Source organism: Sturnira hondurensis, unplaced genomic scaffold (genome assembly GCF_014824575.4).
Source record: "Sturnira hondurensis isolate 20B ecotype Veracruz unplaced genomic scaffold, ASM1482457v3 Scaffold0010428, whole genome shotgun sequence".
Taxonomy (NCBI): Eukaryota; Metazoa; Chordata; class Mammalia; order Chiroptera; family Phyllostomidae; genus Sturnira; species Sturnira hondurensis.
The window spans coordinates 7688905-7708016 of NW_028083059.1; the positions used below are offsets into that span (position 1 = coordinate 7688905).

At 41.4% G+C, this 19112-nt stretch overlaps 1 protein-coding gene across 5 annotated transcripts in view; it reads right to left on the reverse strand.

The window, feature by feature from the left end:
* Positions 1-6055: 6055 nt before the first annotated feature.
* Positions 6056-19112, reverse strand: part of IMPG2 (interphotoreceptor matrix proteoglycan 2) — an 83060-nt gene continuing 70003 nt past the window's right edge. For 4 of the 5 annotated variants that reach the window (XM_037058962.1, XM_037058964.1, XM_037058961.1 and 1 more), the window contains 6 exons: positions 18524-18743; positions 13882-14092; positions 12379-12567; positions 10835-11036; positions 10058-10137; positions 6056-7794 (listed from right to left, as the gene is read on the reverse strand). In XM_037058962.1, the coding sequence (XP_036914857.1) occupies positions 7782-7794; positions 10058-10137; positions 10835-11036; positions 12379-12567; positions 13882-14092; positions 18524-18743 (915 nt within the window). In that variant the 3' untranslated portion in view covers positions 6056-7781. The remainder of the gene's footprint in view (positions 7795-10057; positions 10138-10834; positions 11037-12378; positions 12568-13881; positions 14093-18523; positions 18744-19112) is intronic. The other variant, XM_037058963.1, reaches the window with a different exon arrangement.

Here is a 19112-nt window from a genome sequence, read left to right on the forward strand (position 1 = left end):
CAGGCAAGAAGGGGCTGGAAAGAAGTATTTGAAGTCATGAAAGGCAAGGACCTCCATCCAGGATTACTGTACACAGCAAAGCTTTCATTTAGAATGGAAGAGCAGATAAAGTGCTTCCCAGATAAGGTCAAGTTAAAGGAGTTCATCATCACCAAGGCCTTATCAAATGAAATGTTAAAGGGACTTATCAAAGAAAAAGAAGATAAAAATATGAACAGTAAAATGACAACAAATTTACAGCTATTGACAATCGAACCTAAAATACAAAACAAAAACAAATTAAGCAAACAACTAGGACAGGAGCAGAATCACAGAAATGGAGATCACATGGAGGGTAATCAGTGGGGGAGAGGGAGGAAAGGTACAGGGAATAAGTAACATAAATGGTAGGTAGAAAATAGGCAGGTAGAGATTATGAATAGTATGGGAAATGTAGAAGCCAAGGAACTTATATGTCCGACCCATGGACATGAACTAAAGGGGTGGGATTGTGGGTGGGAGGGGGTGTGCAGAGGGGAACAAGGTGGGGAAATGGGACAGCTGTAATAGCATAACCAATAAAATATATTTAAAAAAAACAAAAACAAATGAAGCTTCCGCATTCATTATAGCAAAGTATTTAACATTTGTTTTGCTATCACACAAATCTTTGATGGTCTCCATAGCAGCGCAGCAACATCATCCTTGCTGAGTATTTGCGAATTATCTGACACCTAGCAAAACTAATGCCCTCCCCTAGGAGCATGGAGCCAAATAGATGCTTCCAAGGACAGGCATGCCTCATTTTGCTGCACTTCACTTTATTGTAAGTCACAGATGCTGTGTTTTTTTTTACAATTTGGAGGCAAGGCCCTCCACCAGCAAAAAGATAATGACATTATAGCAAGACCTGCGTTCCTGCGAGACTTGCTTTAGTGCAGTGGCCTGAAACCGAAACTAGCAATGTCTCCGAGGTGTGCCTGTCCATACATCGCGTTGGAGGAATTATGTGCTGGAGGAACCCGGCATGCCGCTTTCTCTCTTCAGGGTCTTTTCTTGGGAGCACAAGGACACCAGCCACTCTGCTAGAACTAAGTTACAAAAATGAGAAGACAAGCAATTTTCCCCACATGGTAAACCTTGTAAAACTGAGAGGAAATACCAAAATCGGTTTCTGCTACGTGCAGGACAATCACAACCTAAAGCTTTCAGAAAAGATAAATACGGGAACTTAAATAAAGCTGACAGAGACAGGTTTAACCAATTACTCATCCTTCTTCTTTATGGTAGTATGTTTTTTAAGAAAGGGAAGAACTTGGTGCCTTTATTTTATTCTGCCCTATATAATAAAGAATTCACAAAGAATAAAATCATTTTAAAAAAACTGTTTTTTAAGACTAAACAATGCTATTGCATCATACTCCCAACTCTATCAATAGAAAGTAAAGTCAAATTTTTGTTCCCACAAACCCACCAGTCGCCTGTCCACAAATCCACTTGCCCCTCCCCTACAGCACCTGAAGCTTGTCTCTACCATCCTAGCCCCATTCTCCACTATTCGTCTTCATCCTAACCTCCTCCCTGAGTCAGTGCCTAAGAAACTCAGATAGGCTACTACTACATCTGGTCGCAGCAGTCCATACTTCCTGACAGGTTTTTGTAACATGCTTACTACTTTATAATTCATAAATTACTCAATGAGAATAAGATAGATAGAAATGTATGTATCTGTTCTCCTGAAACACAGGACCATTTTTAAATCTCTGTAAACACTTCTTTTGAAATAGCTTGTAAACCACTCATAGGTCCACCTGATTTGTTCCTGGAATACAAAATAATTGTTTGCTTGCTAGTCAGAAAATAGATATTGACATATTACCCATTATCTCAAGCCAATTGAATTAATAATAATTGTAAACAAACTCTGTGTCAAGCATTCTTTGGTTTCATGAATAAAGATAAGCCAGACATGGCCCCAACATCAAAGTACTCAGTTTAGTGGAAAGCCAGTGGCATAAGTAAAAAATTACAACACACCCGCCCTGGCTGGTGTCATAGCTCAGTGGATTGAGCACAAGCTGTAAACCAAAGGGTCATAGTTCGATTCCCAGTCAGGGCACATGCCTGGGTTGCGGGCCAGGTCCCCAGTCTGGGCCAGGTGAGAGGCAATCACACATCGATGTTTCTCTCCCTCTCTTTCTCCTTCCCTTCCCCCTCTATAAAAATAAAAAAAGAAATAAAATATTTTTAAGAATTACAACACACTCATGGTGAATAATGGAATGAAAGCATGTACATGGTACAGAAATAGGCATTAAAAAGTTTTTGTGCATTTTTTGAGGCTCCTTCAAAGTCCCACCTGCCAAAAATATACACATTCTTCCCCAAACTTGCCATGATATGTGCAATATTAACCATGAGAGTTAATTCATTTGCAAAAAGAAATTATATCCAGAAAGCCCACACACTATGTTGGTGTTACAAAAGCACAATTTCTCAACAACTATTATTATATTAGGATAGATTCATTTGTTCTTTAAAACGTGGGACACAAAATATGTGTGTGTGTTGGTGAGAAGATAATTTAAGGGTTAGTTTTAGGGGCACCGCCCGTCAAGGAGCGGCTCCGATGGGACACACGTTTGGAAGCACCTAGAGGTGGACCAGCATGGGGAGGCCTCGGCTAAAGTGCCCAGGCTTGTCCTGACTCAGTTTACTAAAAACAGTGTTATTACTCACTTTCCCTTAAAACTTGGTCACTAGTTAATCAACAGGTATTTAGTAGACACATTTCTCCCACTTTGCATTTTTATAATACAGTCTTTGGAGTCGAATCAAGACCACCCTCCTCTTTACTGATTCAGGAATGCCCCATGCTCTGTTGCCAACAAGACATCGTACACGTGCAGGAAGGGGAAAAAATGAAAATTGAGGTTTCTCACGTTGATGCTCAGGTAAGTGGTAGCTGAGTTGCCTCCTGCCCTTTCCACGCAAGACGGCTTTTGGTTGCTGTCAGCACGTGGGTCTCCTCTGTCCTCTAGTCAGCTCACGGTTCCTGTTCTCATTACAACACAGCTGTTGCTAACCACCCCCTAATCTTTCTTTAATTGATTCCACCAGTTTTCTTTCCATCCCTTCCTTAAGGGATGAAAATGAAAACAAAAAGTTTCTAACCGTTAAAAGAGTAAAGTTCAAGAGAGGCGAAATAATGACTCAGCATCATTAAATAGCAACAGGGGCAGCATCTGAGCTCCAGATTCGTCTCTAGTTCCCCTACCTCCTCACTTCCCAAACGCTAATCAAAGACAGATGGGAAGGGCGCTGGGGCGTGGGGGGAAAGGTGAAGGGATTAAGGAGAATCATCAGGTATAAAAACAATCGTGGGAATGTTAAGTACAGTATATGAAACACAGTCAGTAATATTTTAATAACTATATGTGGTGGGGGATGGGTACTGGACTTAATGGGGTGATCACTTTGAAAGTTAGGTAAATGCCTAATCACTGTGTTGTACACCTGAAATGAATAAAATATTGTATTTCAATTGTAAGTTAAATTTTTAAATTTGTTGAAAATCAAATAAATAAATTTTAAAAATTAAAATAATCAAAGACCGATCTTCATTTTTGCACCATGCTCACATTGTATCTTTGAATGGTAATTACAACTCAACTGTTGCTACAATCTACAATTGAAAAAAAATGAATGCAAGATTCTTGAAAGAGAAGTTTATTAATAATGAAAATGGCATACATACATGAGAAGGAAAGCCCCTTTTATATACACAAAGACTTTTTCATTGCTAATTAGCTAGAATTCACACTAGAGCATTAAAAAAAAAACAATACAGTAGCATGAACTTGTCTGACCCAGTTTAGGTAAAATGTCATTTTAGACAAGATGAAAAAAGAACAACCTTTCATTACCTCTACTCCATATTGAACACAATCACTCCAGAAACATCACAGTCCTGATACATAAATAAGTATACCTTAAGTCTTTGATACCATGGTTACTGTTTTCTTATGATGCCCTTAATCTCTAAAGGAATAATTACATATAAGTGTGGAGGGGGGGAAGCCAGGAGAAGAAATTATTTAATCTAGTCTGTAGTTGTAAATTGTGCAAGTGAGAGGAGCCATTTAACCCATAGGAGTATTGTAAGGTTTTACAAAATCCATGTGCCAAAAAAAATTTCCAGGCAGATTCTCTACACCATCAATCACTTTTTGGTACCCTCCCACCTGCCCACCCCTAGCCAGGACTTACTGTAGAATACAATGCAACTGATTGATTTGAGGTTTGTGACCTTCACATCTTTTTTTCTGAATTTATTGTTCATTTGGGAGTAGAATGAGCTTCTTGCAGCTGGGCTATAAACGAGGAAGGCTGGCCCTACCCATTCCTACTGGGAATTGTTAGAAACATTTTAGGGGAAAAAATTTGACCTATAATTTTCTTGGCTAAAACATCTCAATTTAATAAAGATGGGTTATTCTCCTAAATCAGCTATTTCTTCATGGTATAAATATGCTGACTTCACTTCCCATTTCAAAACAAAAATTCAATTTACAGGCTGGTATCCATGACAGAACACATGGAAATGACACAAAGATACCATCTGCCTAAAAACCATGAAACAGGAGGCAAACTTATAAAGCTAGAATGCAAATGAATAATTAGATCAGATATCATATTCGACTCAACAAACATAGTTTTAGAGCCAACAAAAAATTCTTGTACAGTTTTCACCTTTTTTCCTAAAGTCCTATTAAGTCAGGGTTGTTTCTCTACAGCACAATGCACTATGTAGTAAAAAAGGGGAGGGAGGCGGGGAGTCACCGACCCAGGGTGACCGGGTGCAGAAGAAAGAAGGGAGGGAAGAAAATCAGGCACAGCCTGCACTTGTTTTATTATGTAAAGCAAATGGAACTTTAGGGCACATAAGTGTGAACAAATACTCTTCAAACGCTGCTGTGATAAAAATGAAATCCTATTTCTCAAATAAATTCCCCTTTCTCCAGAACCCGTGAAAATATAGTATGGTCAACTATAAAGGCTATCTGTATCTACAACACTCCAAAGCCCTTTATGAATCAAAAAAATTTTTTCTGAGTTATTTACTATGCATTTTTAGTGCTAACTGCATTTTATTGTTTTCAAATAAGGTGACGATCTTGTTGAATACTATATTGCTAGGTTAATGAGAATATTCTAATAATCAGAACATTTCATTCCTCGATCACACGGCCTGAAAGGAGAATTGAGCCTAATACTTTCAAATGACTACATGCCATTAAATTACCTTGGAGAATGCTCTTTTTAAAAGAAGCTCTTTCTGTTTCTGTGAACCTGGGTTGTTAAATTTTGTTTGCTTGTTTTTCAGACTCCACATAGAAGTGAGGGCATATGGTACCTGTCTTTCTCTGACTTCAGTTAGCACAGTGTCTGCCAAAGGGGAAGACAGCAGATAACATTGCCATGCAGTTGCACGGTGAGAGCTGATCCTGGAGTTAGTGGGAGGACCACGATGTAAGGTATAAAGTGACAAATCACCATATTGTCCTCCTGAAATGAACATAACTAGTATAATATGGTAACCAACCATACTTCAGTTTTTCAAAAGTTCTCTCTGGGCAGTGTGAACCTCAGTGGACCTTCAGCGTGGAAACTGCACTCTCTGACCTGCCCCACACGCAGGTCAGCTGTAAGCGTGGGGCGACCGTCTTTATTCCTGGATGGAGGCCTCCGGGTCTCTCCCTGAGAGTTCAGGCCTTCCTTTACTTTCCACTTAATCAGCGTGGAGCAGACATTCACATAGAGCTAAGAAACTTGCTCTCGCATGGAAAGGTCACATAAAAGAAAATCAGAGACAGAGACTACCAGAGTCTCAAAGCCCCCTTCACTGCTGGCCCTGGGGAACAGTGATCCTCCCGCAGCTTAGTGTCTGCACCTCCTAAGTGTCTCCCGGGCGACCCTGCTCTAGTTGCCCCTCACGTCCCACCTGGAACTCTGCCAGCAAGTGGACATGCAAAAGGTGGCATTCGACAGTTCATTTGTGTAACACAATTTTTGAAATCAAACACAAACAAGTTTAGGGAAAATTTTAAAGCTAAACAGAGCTCTTTAGAAGTTTTACAAATAAAATCAAGCATTTATCAACTACCTTTCAAATGGGCCCAGCGAAAAACGTCCCAGCAGTGGCTTGCACCTATGCTGAAGTCCTAGAGAATGCATTATGTGAGGAGGGAATGAAAGCAATACTGACCTAAGGGAACTGCCTTCACACCACACACACACACACACACACACACACACACACACACACACACACACACGCACACCCCATTAGTTACCACATATACTTTGCAAAATACCTGGATATCTTCAAGGCTTTACTAGCTAGCTGTCCTGTGGCATGTACTGAATTCAGACATTTAGTTTCTGGTGTCATAATGAGTGAAATTGGCAGTCATCAAGTTAAGAAAAAAAATAAGCTAATCAATATTTTATGTTAATGGTCAGTCTATCCCTGGTCAGAAAAAAATCAAAATGTTCCAGATTGCTTTGGGCAGACATAAAGACATTGTAATATAAAATATCTCTATCAATAACAACTTATTTTCACATGCAATTTAATATTAATAGTGATGATTATTTGGCCCTTTCCTTTCCCCTTCCAAAGCTACCCATTCAAAAACATCACTGGAGAGAAAGTGGGTAGCTACTAATTCAGTTAAAATTTATATAAGATGGGGACCTTTTTCCACCTATAAAATAAAAAGATATTACTCGGGAATTAATTTAGACTTGAGTTATTACACAAAAGAGACGTAATCCAAAGGAGCTAACCTGTACCACATGGAGTAGTTAAGTGCTATTTCCCAAATGAAAATACCAGAAACTGGAGAGGATCCAGGGTTTGGCTGGAGCATCTTTAGATGCCGTAAGCAGGGCCAAGGAACCGTAAGTCCTCACTCAGCCCACCTGTCAATTGGCAAACCATATACTCTCAGCACTGTGGCCTTCACCCAACCTTGACTCCCTCCCTGTCCACAATTAAGTTCATCTTTAGTCTAAGGAAAGCTTCAGACTTCATATGTATGTATTGTTCTGGACAGCTGGGAAAAAAAAGGATTCTGACATAGTGAACACAACAATAATGTGATCTTGATTAACATGCTCAGGAAGTTCAAAACTCTGGTAGAAGCATGAAGTACAAAACTAACTCTACAGAGCAGCACAAAGTTTACTTTTTCTTTAGCCATTTAATCTCTCCCCAAAACTTAACATTTTAATTAGATGAATCTGAGTATAAACTATATTAAAACTGCATCAAAGGCTTCTCACTCCACCTGACAATACCAGGCATGCTGCAGAATGTTTGCCCAGCAAACCCGCCCTCTCCTGTAACGGCCTCACCTCCTCTTCCTCCTGGGCCTCCTGAGGCGCAGTCGTCAGCAGGCCCCCTGGGACATCCCGAGGCAGACAGCAGTGCCTCCCCAAGGTGCCCCCAGGCCCAGCTGATTTCTTCCAGAATGCTTTCCAGAACACACACAGTGTTGAATTTCTTTAAATACAGTTTAGGTATAAAATTTTTTGTAGGTATAAAAATTGTCACATCTCCTACTACATTCTGAAAATTCTAAACTGGAAAAAAAGCTTTGTGCCAAAACGTCATGTTTTGTAGTAAAATATTCATCTTCCAACAGAGTTCAAAATCCAGGTTAATTATATGATACAGTAACGAGTGATCTCTATCTTCTCCAGGCTTCTAGTCAGTTCCAAAATATGAGTCGTGATTAAAGCTCATCCCTGTCATGAAAAAAAAAGCACAATTAATTGAAAAAAGCAAGAATGTACATTGAAATGTACTTTTGCTGTAACACATCGCCAACTTGTATTCCTAAAATCACCAGTACTTTGTATTTGGTTTCTCTGCACAAAGTTATCCTGCACTTTGCTAAGTTTAAAAACAAAATCCTTCTCCACAAAGACCATATAATACTTTTACTAGATCCTAAATCATCTATTAACATTTTCTTGGGCTACTGTTAGATAAAAATGCTGAGATTAACTGAAACTGAAAATGTTGTGTGGGTTATGTGTCTAACATTTTTTAAGTTTATTTTATTGATTATGCTATTACAGTTGTCCCTTTTTTTTCTCCCCTTTATTCCCCTCTTCCCTGTACCCCCCACCCCTGCAGCATTACTCCCTGCGTTAGTTCATGTCCATGGGTCATACATATGTTCTCTGCCTTCTCCTTTTCCTATATTATTCTTAACCTCCTCCTGTCTATTTTATACCTACCAATTATGCTTTTTATTCCCTGTACCTTTTTCCTCCATTTCCCCCCCCACCCCCACTCTCCTGCTGATAACCCTCATGTGATCTCCATTTCTGTGATTCTGTTCCTGTTCTAGTATTTGTTTTTGTTCTTGTTTTTTAGGTTCAGTTGTTGACACTTGTGAGTTTGTTGTCATTTTACCATTCATAGTTTTGACCTTCTTCTTTTCCTTAGATAAGTCCCTGTAACATTTCGTATAAAAAGGGTGTGCCCAACACTTTTTCAACGCCACCTTCCTTAGTGAACATCCCTCTTAAGTCTATAGTGCATGCGTGAACTTCCTTTAGTTTCACTGATCTTTTTTTGAATCTTCTGTTACCATGAATTTTGTGTTGTATATGTTATTGCCAGACAGTTGACCAGCAGAAACTGAAGCAACAGCATCCATCTGTCTTCCTCTAATTACGTTCTCCTGAACCCTTTCTTTAGATGTGTTGGCCTAGATGAGATGCATTTTTCATTCAGGCAGCACATTCAAGCAGGTGTCTCCAAGGGGCTTATAAAAAGTCGTAGGGAGACAAAACAGTCAATCATGGTCTTTTATTAGATACCCGGGGAACAGAGCCCTGGTCTTCTGCTGGCTTCAGATGCTGGGATAAGTACGTGCCCTGGTTTCAAAGGCAGACTCCAGGTACTGTTGTTCGACCAGCAGTAAGCAGGGCTGGCAGTACCTCCCAAAGAGCCAAGTCAGATGTTCAGAGATTTTTGAAGGGGTCTCTACCATGCACATGGAATTAGAAAAATACTTCCTCAGTTCCCTTAAGTAGCAGTTTGTCCCTTCCTATCCGAGAGGAATCATGGAGAGACTGTCTACCAGAGAAAAAGGAATTTGGAGCAAAGGGGCAGACGGTCCAGGGCCATGGTGCTATCCTGACCCTTTATCGACTTCTTCCACAAGCTTGAGTGAATTGCCCTGGTTTTTCTCTTTTCAAGCCAGGTGAAGACACCTGGCCCGAGTGAAACTCACCCATAAGGAAGCACCCTTGTGAGAGCAGCATTAGGAGCAAATATAAAAGCCAAAGTATAATTCCACCCACGACACTGTATTAATCCCCATAATAGTCTCTTTATAAGATAGTTTATTTTTGTAACAAGTCTAGTTACAGACCCTAGGGAACAAAAGGAATAAAACAAGAGACACTTGCCCAAAACGCAGGCTGAGAAAAGCAAATGGAAAGACAGCGTGAAATATAAAGTGAACCTGATAGAGACAAGATACACACTTTAATGGAACTTGTGTAATTCAAAGCATAGTGAAAAGTGTCTACAGAGATAGTTAAATGTCAGGATTTATGGCTACTTCAGTGTTTTTCATAGAAACTGTCTATTAAATATTTTAGAGCATTAAATCATGGGTGATACCTATGGGAACAAGCAGGGAAACATGACGTAGCCCAGGAAGCTCTAGGCCAGACCACGTAGTGTCTTCGTTTTGAATTTTCTCTGCCATTTGCTACCACTGTGATCTTCAGTAATTCCCTTCAGTTCTCCAAGGCTTCTTTTCCTCACTTACAAAACTTAAATAAGAACCATCCAACTGATAGAGCCCTTGTGAGGGACACACGTGAGGCAGTCCGTGTGAAGTGTGTAACTGTGAAGCACTCAGCCAGCCTGGGTTGCCACCAGAGCCCAGGTCACATGAACAAGAAGTAGGTGCTCCCACTGGAGGCGCGCGCGGCTCCCAGGGCTGTTAAGGGCCCGAACAGGGACACTGTTCCTAACGCTTACATTTGGTGTTCTCTCACGAAAGCTGCAAACTCAGGATCATTGGCATACAGTTCCAAAATTCTCATTCTTTCTTGAATTTCCTTTAAAAAAACAGGAGAGAAAAAGAGGCCATGCCTGGCATTATCAAAACACATATACATTATACATAACATGCAGACCCAGACAACAGTGCGGTGAGAGCCAGAGGGAAAGGGGGTGGAGCAGAGGTGGAGGTGGGCAAAGCGGGGAACAGGGACAGAAAGAGACTTTGCTTGGGTCAATGGGCCCACGATGCAGTGTGCAGAGGACGTTATGATGTTTTGTTGAGTCATACACTTGAAACCTGTGTGGTTTTGTGAACCAGTATCACCCCAATAAACCCAATTTAAAATACATAAATAAATAAACACTATCACCACAAAAATATAAATAAATAAAAGAGTTCTAATTTTTATAAGGAATTGTGGCTTTCTGGGATATCGGAGAAGTAGAGGAAAGAACAGCCTTTACAGAGAAATGGAAGGTTTGGATACCACACAAACAGAGTAACTCAGACATATTTCTAAGGAAGCAGGGTGAGGAGGGAGAGAGCATTTGCTAGTAATGGAGACAGAAACCACTGGGTGGGGAATGAGGTGCAGCTCAGATGTATATACCCTCTGCATCCAGCATCACCTGGGAGATACTACGGGTAAGAACTAAGCAGGAAATACTTGTCATCTGTTCTTGAAGCTCAGGCACACACACAAACACACACCAGCAGCAGCAGAGCAACAACAGAAAAGCCCAGTTTCCTACCTCCCTGGAAAGCCCACTGTTCTCATACAGTTGTCTGATTTCTTCCCTGCTCAGGCCACCGAAGACCTCTCCTCCTGCAGAGCTGTACAGGGGACGCGGAGCATAGGGTCCCTCGTACTGCTCGATTCCCGCCACGTGGCTTTCGTAGGCGGGGTTGTACTTTACAGCATCTTCAACAGACGGGAGGCTATCAGGCCGCCTGCTGGAGCCACAAAGAGAGAAGTATGATTGATTCAGGTTCTTGTTCAGAGGCTCAGTTACTTGGAAGACTATTTACCTGTAGCAAGAATTCTGCTGGGGGAGAAAAAGAGATGAACAGATACAAATGTGGAAAGGGGGACTGTGAAAAACCCCCAGATAATCTAAAAAAATGTTTTCAGGTTCTCATTGTTATCTCCTCAACTACCTGGCAAGGACCCTGTGGAATTCTTCCATGTCTCTTTCATCTTTATTGCCCCACAGTGCCCGGCACTCAATAAATGCTGACGGAGAACCACGCCTGCCAATAGAGTGTCTCATAAAATGCCTATGGCAGTGTCATTGCCAGAGTAGACCAATCAAAAATCAATGTGCAACATACAGAGAATCTGAGAGAAATACAAATATGGGGCTGCTGGGACTCAATTCAGTTCAATTTATATCTACAAATATTTACTGAGCATTGATTATGTGCCTAAGACTGTTCTAGATACTAATGATACAAGAAATTTATTGGAATCCCTCTCCAGAATGAGATTATAGTCTAATGCAAAGTCAGAGTCAATAAAAAGGATAAGGACAATGATGGAAGTATGTCCTGGGTGCTCTAGGAACCCAGGAGAGGTGACTCCTTGGCGAGCCCAGGGTGAGGGAAGGTAACCTAGACCTAAACCAGAAGCAATTACAGACTACAAAGCACAAAAGCAAAGTACAACCAGAGATCGCATTCGAGTAACAACCCCACAGGTCCCTGGATCGCCAGTCTCGCAAGTAGAACAGGTTATATTTTCTTCATTGATGTAGCTACACTTAACTAAAAGAAAGCCAGATTTCATTTCTTGTCAGATTCTTATCTAGATTTAAAACTGAATAAGTCAAAGGGTAACAAACTAACATATCTGGCCCTCACACGAGGGCCTCACCTTATCTCCATCACCCTTGCACCCCTCCCCAACAGGAAACCGGGCGCCTCAGGGCACCCTGAGGTTCATCCATGCCTTCTTGACTGTGCTTGTGCTCATTCCACCAGCTAGAAAGTGTGCTACCCCACCCACAGTAAATATCCACTCTTCTGTCCAGCTAAATATTATAACAATCCTCACGTCTTCTAAGAGTCTCTCCCCCAGGCAAAACTAACTCATCCCTCACCTCGGTCCCTTAGCATCTTATTCATACTGCTGTCAACTCATCCTTCAGAGGCAGGGACCGTGTTTTCATTCAGCTCTACAGCTTTCTCCCCTCCACCCCAGACCCCTACCCAATATTTGGCACATGGTAAGTATTGCACTAAATGAATGAATAGAAGGAACATTTTTCTCCACCAGAGAGCAGTTTTCTTTATTTACCTGAAGGGCCTCTGTCCTTCTCTCCTAGCATTCTGAGTTTGAAGAGTCCTGACGAGGAAGAAGATGACAGCAGAAGAGACGAGGAGAAGTCCAACCACGGAGGCGATGGTGATGCCAATCACCAAGGGCTCGGACACGAACTCCTCACAGCGCTCACCTCGGTACCACCAGTTCTCACCCACCCGGCATCTGCAAAGAGAAGTGACCAAGCCTAAACACAGATTCACTCTGCGGAGAGCAGTAATCAACAGCAGAAGCTTCAGCAGGACTGGGGAAGGGAAAGAAATAAATGCTGACCACCTGAAGCTTCAGTAAAGAGGTATCAGGTAAATGATCGTGGGTTTTAAGTCTGTGCATCACTCCTGGCACTGAGTCAGCAGGTCAATGACTACAAGTAAATGATGGAATGAAAGACTGGCTAGACTTGAAGGAAGGATTCTAATCAGCTTCCTTAGTTATGGTAACATAAAGCAGGCCCAGAGGAAAGTGGCTGGTGTAAGGTCACACCATTAGTCAGCAACAGAGCTGGGGCTGGCCCCCAGGTCCCCAGACTCCTCATGTCCTTTCCCCATACTGAGACAGCCTCCAAACCCCAGGGCCTGGACTTGTGCAAAAACGCCATCAGATCCCAGAATAGCAAGGAAATCACTGTTTTTCAAAATAATATTGATTTCTCTGCATATCAAGAGACTACTTTTCCCCCTTGGTTTCCTAGCTAAACATTACACTTTTTCACATAGGAGAGTGTGAATCATTTCCATGTCCTCTGTCTTTGGCATTATACCAACATTTGACCTTTTTCACACTCACAAGTTGCCCTCTTGTTTATTCTCAGCATTCTCTCCCTTTATACCATGTGACTGTGGTATGGGTGGTTGGGAGGCTGATTTGCTCCGCTTTGTTTAAGGGGGATGGGAAGGAAAGTATGGTCAGACTCCCTGTATCTACTCATTTATCTGCTGCATTGGGTGGGGTTGGAGGGTGGGGTTCTACCTTAAAACAATGGATCTCACATATATATAGGAAATAAAATATACTTGTAATTTCAACGACTTTACATATTTGCTTTTCTTTATCTCTGAATACTCTGTAGGACCAAGAGCAGCCCAAGCCATTAAAAAACATAATCCAAATAGAATGAAACTCCTCTGTTTCACTTTCAGGTGTACTGTAGAGTGTTATCTTATGCTGAAACCTAATTTAGGCACCAGTTGCCTTACCATCACCTCTAAGAACCACAACCCTAGGACACTAGGCAACGTTTTTCTTACCGCTCCCATAGACCATGAAATAAAATAACCATTTCAACTTGGTGTGAGTCAGGCCTTTTAACCAACTCAGTCTTCACATGAGAACTAGATAGATGGCACCAATCTGTGGCCTAGACATAATTTCTGTAATACATATGGCTGTGATTATCCTAAAATCGTAGGTGTAGACCTGTTTCCTTCAGAGGAAGTACCCACAACCTTGTGAAGCCCCAAATCCCTAATTACACCATACCTGCAAATGGCCCCATGTCCGGGCATTATGTCACACTTCCCATCATTGAAGCAGAAGTCAGGCCGCAGGTCACAGAGACTCCGACAGGGCCGCTCTCCCACACTCAGGTACCCAGGGTAGCACCTGCACTCTGCTTCTCCACTCCAGGGACTGACCAAACACTCAGAAAACTCATTGCATGCCTGAAACTTGCAAGGGTTGGCTTGATCACCTAAAATGCCAAACAAACCAGAAAATCACGCAAGGAAAAGCAACACACAGGAGCTGGGGTACATGAAGGTCCTCCACTAAGGCTCCCCGCTCGAGAGCACCACGGGGCAACCCCTTTCCTGAACTACTGAAATACACCATTACCACAAAAAATTTCTGATTCATCTGGGAATCTTTTCTAGACCCTTCACTGGGAGAGGGGCCCGGACAAACACCTTGATTTTAGATTTCTAGCTGTCACATGCATGAGAGAAAAAATGTCTGTTTTTGTAAGCCACCCAGTCTGTGGTCCTTGGTCAAGGCAGCCCCCGTAGCCTAACCCAGGGGAGCATGGGGACCATGCTGCTGTGACAAGGAGAGCGCACAGGCGCGCTGACAGACAGGCAGTGTCTACAGCACGATTCCACTGTGCATTTCCTGAGTCCTCGCGTCTTATTCAAGTGCACACAGTGCAACTTTGTACTCAGACAATAACACGACCCTGGCCTAGCCTGAGGGACAGCAGTGGGTACAGAGAGTGGGAGGGATGATATTGCCTGACTCTCTTTGCTGATGGAAGTTCGAGTTCGTGAAAACAAGATAGGCAAGAGACAAGTCAATGTTGCCTCCAGACAATCTTGAGGTAAAACAATACTTTAATCTGAAGGCCTTTAACTAAAAATACACAGGTAGTAGGAAAATTCTCTTTAAGAATTCTAAGATATTGTGACCCTCCTATGGGTACAAAGGAATGCCTGGGGGAAGGAAAACGGGATCTGTAAGAGGAAAGAGATGGATGTTGCTCCTTTCGGCTCCAGACCAAGGAGAGATGCTGAGACTAATATTTTAATCATGTAAATAAGAGACTATAGCTTTAAAGTCTTTTTGCAGTCCTCTGTGGAGATTAAAGGTGGATGCCCAGAACAGATGCCTCTTTGTTTAAGAGTACCTTAATGACTTTATGGGGAAACAAATGTAGGCCTGGAGCTAATTTTGGGATAAGTGACAGGGATTAAATTGTAGAATGAATTATGTCTAGTTTTCCATGGGCAGGCAAGGAGAGGAATTGATGGGTCCAGAAAAAATGAGAGTGGAGAAAACATGAAGAGGGTGGAGAGACAGCCAGCGCAGCCAGAATAACATGGTAGCTGGCTTGGTCCAAAAAGCTGGCCAACAAGAAATGACTTTGAAAGGGATGCTGAGGAAGTGTAGGATACTTAGGCCTAACAATATTTTAAGCCATCTGTTGTAGTATGAGAAAACCTCCTCTGTCACCCTCATGTCATCAACAAATATCTCACAGAACCAGCTACTTTGTGTTAGAGGCGCTTTGGGAAAATCAAATATGAGTCTGTGAACCTGACCTGCGTGGCTCAGCTGGTGGAGCATCATCCTGCAAGGCAAAGGATCATCAGTTTGATTCCTGCAGAACACATGCATGGGTTGCAAGTTTGGTCCCCAGTCAGGGCACCATTGAGAGGCAACCAATTGATGCTTCTCTCTCTCACATCAATATTTCTCTCCCTCTCTCTTTCTATCCCTTCCCCTCTAAAAATAAATAAATAAAATCTTTTTTTAAAAAAATGGGCCCTGGCTGGTGTAGCTCAGTGGATTGAGTGCAGGCCTGTGAACCACACGATCACGGTTCGATTCCCAGTCAGGGCGCATGACTGGGTTGCAGGCCAGTTCCCAGCAGGGGACTCACGAGAGGCAACCATACATTGACATTTCTCTCCTTCTCTCCTTCCCTTCCTCTCTAAAGATAAATTTTAAAAAAATGGGACCATGACCTGTATTGGGTTTTCATAAAGAACAACCACAAGCATCAAGACAAATGTGAGACTGGAAACTCAGCAGAGGGAACTTTGAGCTGGAGGTGATTAAGTGATATTTAAGTCCCCTGTTCATTCCTAGAGATATTGAAGATGGGAGGGACATGGATGCAGATTTTACACTGCACATGGGAGGGGCTAATGCCAGTTCATTTGAATATTTAAATAAAGGTGACCCTATAAACCTGGAAGACTCAGCCTGCAGCTGACACGTGAGTTACATAAATGCACTTATTTATTGTACTGCCCTTTTTTAAAAAGTGGACTGACCTTTAGAAAAGTTTTATAAATTATAACAGCTTGCATTTGTATGGCTAGTCAAATGCAAATATGTGTTATTTGTTTAATCCTTTGAATAGCTCCATGAAATACATAAGCCAGGTATTATTATCCCCATTTTTTAAACATTTTTAATTTTTTCAATTAGAGTTATCATAGAGTATTATACTTGTTTCAGGTGTATAACATAGTGATTAGACACTTACGTAACTCACCCAAAACATCACCCCCATTTAATATATACAGACTAAGGCTCAGAGATAAAACAGCTCATCTAGGGTCACACAAATGAGAAATGGCAGAGCAGAGACAAGAAATCAGGCCTTGCAAATCATAACTAACTGCTATCTCCACTCTCCCACATGGCAAAGGATGTGAACCAGCCTTAGAGAACTCAAATGGCAATAGATTTAGATATTGGGGGATCAGTCAAATCATTTTCCTCACTTTCAATAAATAATGGTCCTTCAAAGATTTCAAAGAAAAGAATGTTTGCTTTTTTCTCAGTTAAAGAATAGAGCTAACTTTCAAACAAGTTTAGGAGTAAAGGCGCTGGAGAAATACAAACCCACACATTCCCCATTACTCCTGCCCCAAACCACTGTCCTCAGGTGTGTAGAAGATAAAAAAAGAACAGAGACTGAGGATTCAACAATGTTCTCTCTATCCAAGTTTTCCAAATAAAAACAATGGTTCATTTATTCACAATATTTTTCAGTACCTTCTATACATGTTAATAAAACAGATAGTCTCTATCCTTGTGGATTGCTAAACTAGGGATACTATCCATTAGCAACTATGTGCATAAATTAGTATTATTACTATAGTAGTAAATTTCATAGCAGGAAAAGAATATGGTGTCACCAAAAAAAAAAAAAAACATAATAGGAAAGACCCAATCTAGATTATGGGTGAGTCACTTGAAGTCTTGAGGAAGAGACATTTGAACTGAGGGATAAAAGTGTGAGCAGAAGTCAGCCAAGAGGGGAAAGAGTTCTGGGCAAAGGAGCTAATATATGCAAAGGCTCTAAAGCAAGAAAAGTTTTTTTGACTCTGAAGAACTAAAAATGAGCTAGTTTGACTTGGTGAGCAAAGAAGTTAGTTTCACTGAATGATACTGGGGAAGAAGATAGGGACCAGGCATTGTGACTGTTGAACCAGGCAGTCATTGAAGCATTTCAGGCAGGAAAGTGAAGTAATCGACTGATGTTTTAGAAAGAGCACCCTGGCTGCTGTCTGGAGAATGGATGAGGCAAGGGAACAAGAGTGGTAGTGAGGAACCTGGTTCAACTGAGAGGTGACGATAGTTAGGCCTGGAGTTGTGGCAGTGGAGAGACAGGGAGAGGCATATAGATCTGACACATATTTAGAATCCAGAATCAGTATGAGTTCAATGAATGACCGAGAGTTGGGAATGATGGTAACTGGAGGTATCAGAATGATTTCCCAGGTTTCTGGCTTAAGTAGTTGAATGGACACAGCTTCCATTTATCAATATAATGAAGGTGAGAGGAATAAATAGAGCTGGAAGGTGGCAAGATATGGAAAATAAGAGCTCACTATTACATATCTTAAATTTGATATGCACAGAATACATCCAAGTTGAGATCAGCAAGTACATAGTAGTTAAATAATTGATTATGGAGCTCAGAAGACATGTCTGATCTGCATATAAAAATGTGGAGAGTTATTTACACCTACATTAGACTCACAATAGTGGAAATGGATAAAACAACTTGGGAAAATAATGTAGAAGGAGAGTCCAAATCTACTGGGCTTGGCTACACAGAGATGTATAACAAGACCCAGTGGACAGGGAAAAGAGAGAGCCAGTAGAGTAGGTAGAAAAGGGAGTGGGAGGTAAATAAGATATGTATGGACAACTGTTTGGGGGCTTTTTTCCCTCACCTGAGGACATTTTTTTCACTACTTTTAGAGAGAGAGGAGAGACAGAAACAGCAATGTGAGAAAGAAGCATTGATCAGTTGCTCCCCCGTGCACCATGACCAGGGGTCATGAGTGCTCAAACCAACAGGGCCAGACCTGCAACCTAGGTTTGTGCCCTCATGGGAATCAAACCCACGACTTTGCGGTTACTGTACAATGCTCCAACCAACTGAGCTACACTGGCCAGGGCCTGTGGACAACCCTTTTGAAAAGAGAATGATATTGATGTCCTTGGGAGAGATACTTTGCTAATTATCAAGATGCAGAAAATTTGCCTGACACAGGACTCTTTTACCTACAAGGGTTAAATTCAATTTAACTCAGGATAGAAAAAAATACATAAGAATAATTAATTAATTCCACTAAGAAACAAGCAGGGTAATCAATATCATTACCTGATTCCACATCAAGGGAATATTTATCAATAGCCAAGTTCATGGTTTGGTAGGCAGTGGTGCAAAAGTCTTCCAGAATCATATATACAGCATTGTTAACATTAGGAGGGACAGACTCGGCGAACTTCATTCTGCTGTTCACCACAATACTGCCATTTCTGAAGTTCAAGATTTCTAAATTCTGGAACCCTGTGAGATTTGACTGAAGATAGGGAACCAGCTACAATACATGAAAAATGATCAGTTTATTAACACGGTTTTGCATTTTGTTCAACACATACAAAACCAAAAACACAAGGATGCACCCCTCCCTGCTTCCAAACTACATGCGATTTACATTATTTAAACTGTTCATCAACAAAGCTATCAGTTGTAACTACCCATTTGTACTTCCCAATCCCTTCACCTTTTCACCTACTTCCCTAACCCCCTCCCCTCTGACAACTACCAGTATGTTCTCTGTATCTGAGTCTGTTTCTGTTTTGTTTATTCATTTATATTGTTGTTTAGATTCCACATATAAGTGAGATCGTATTTGTCTTTCTCTGACTGACTTATTTCACTTAGCATAATACCCTCTAGGTCCATT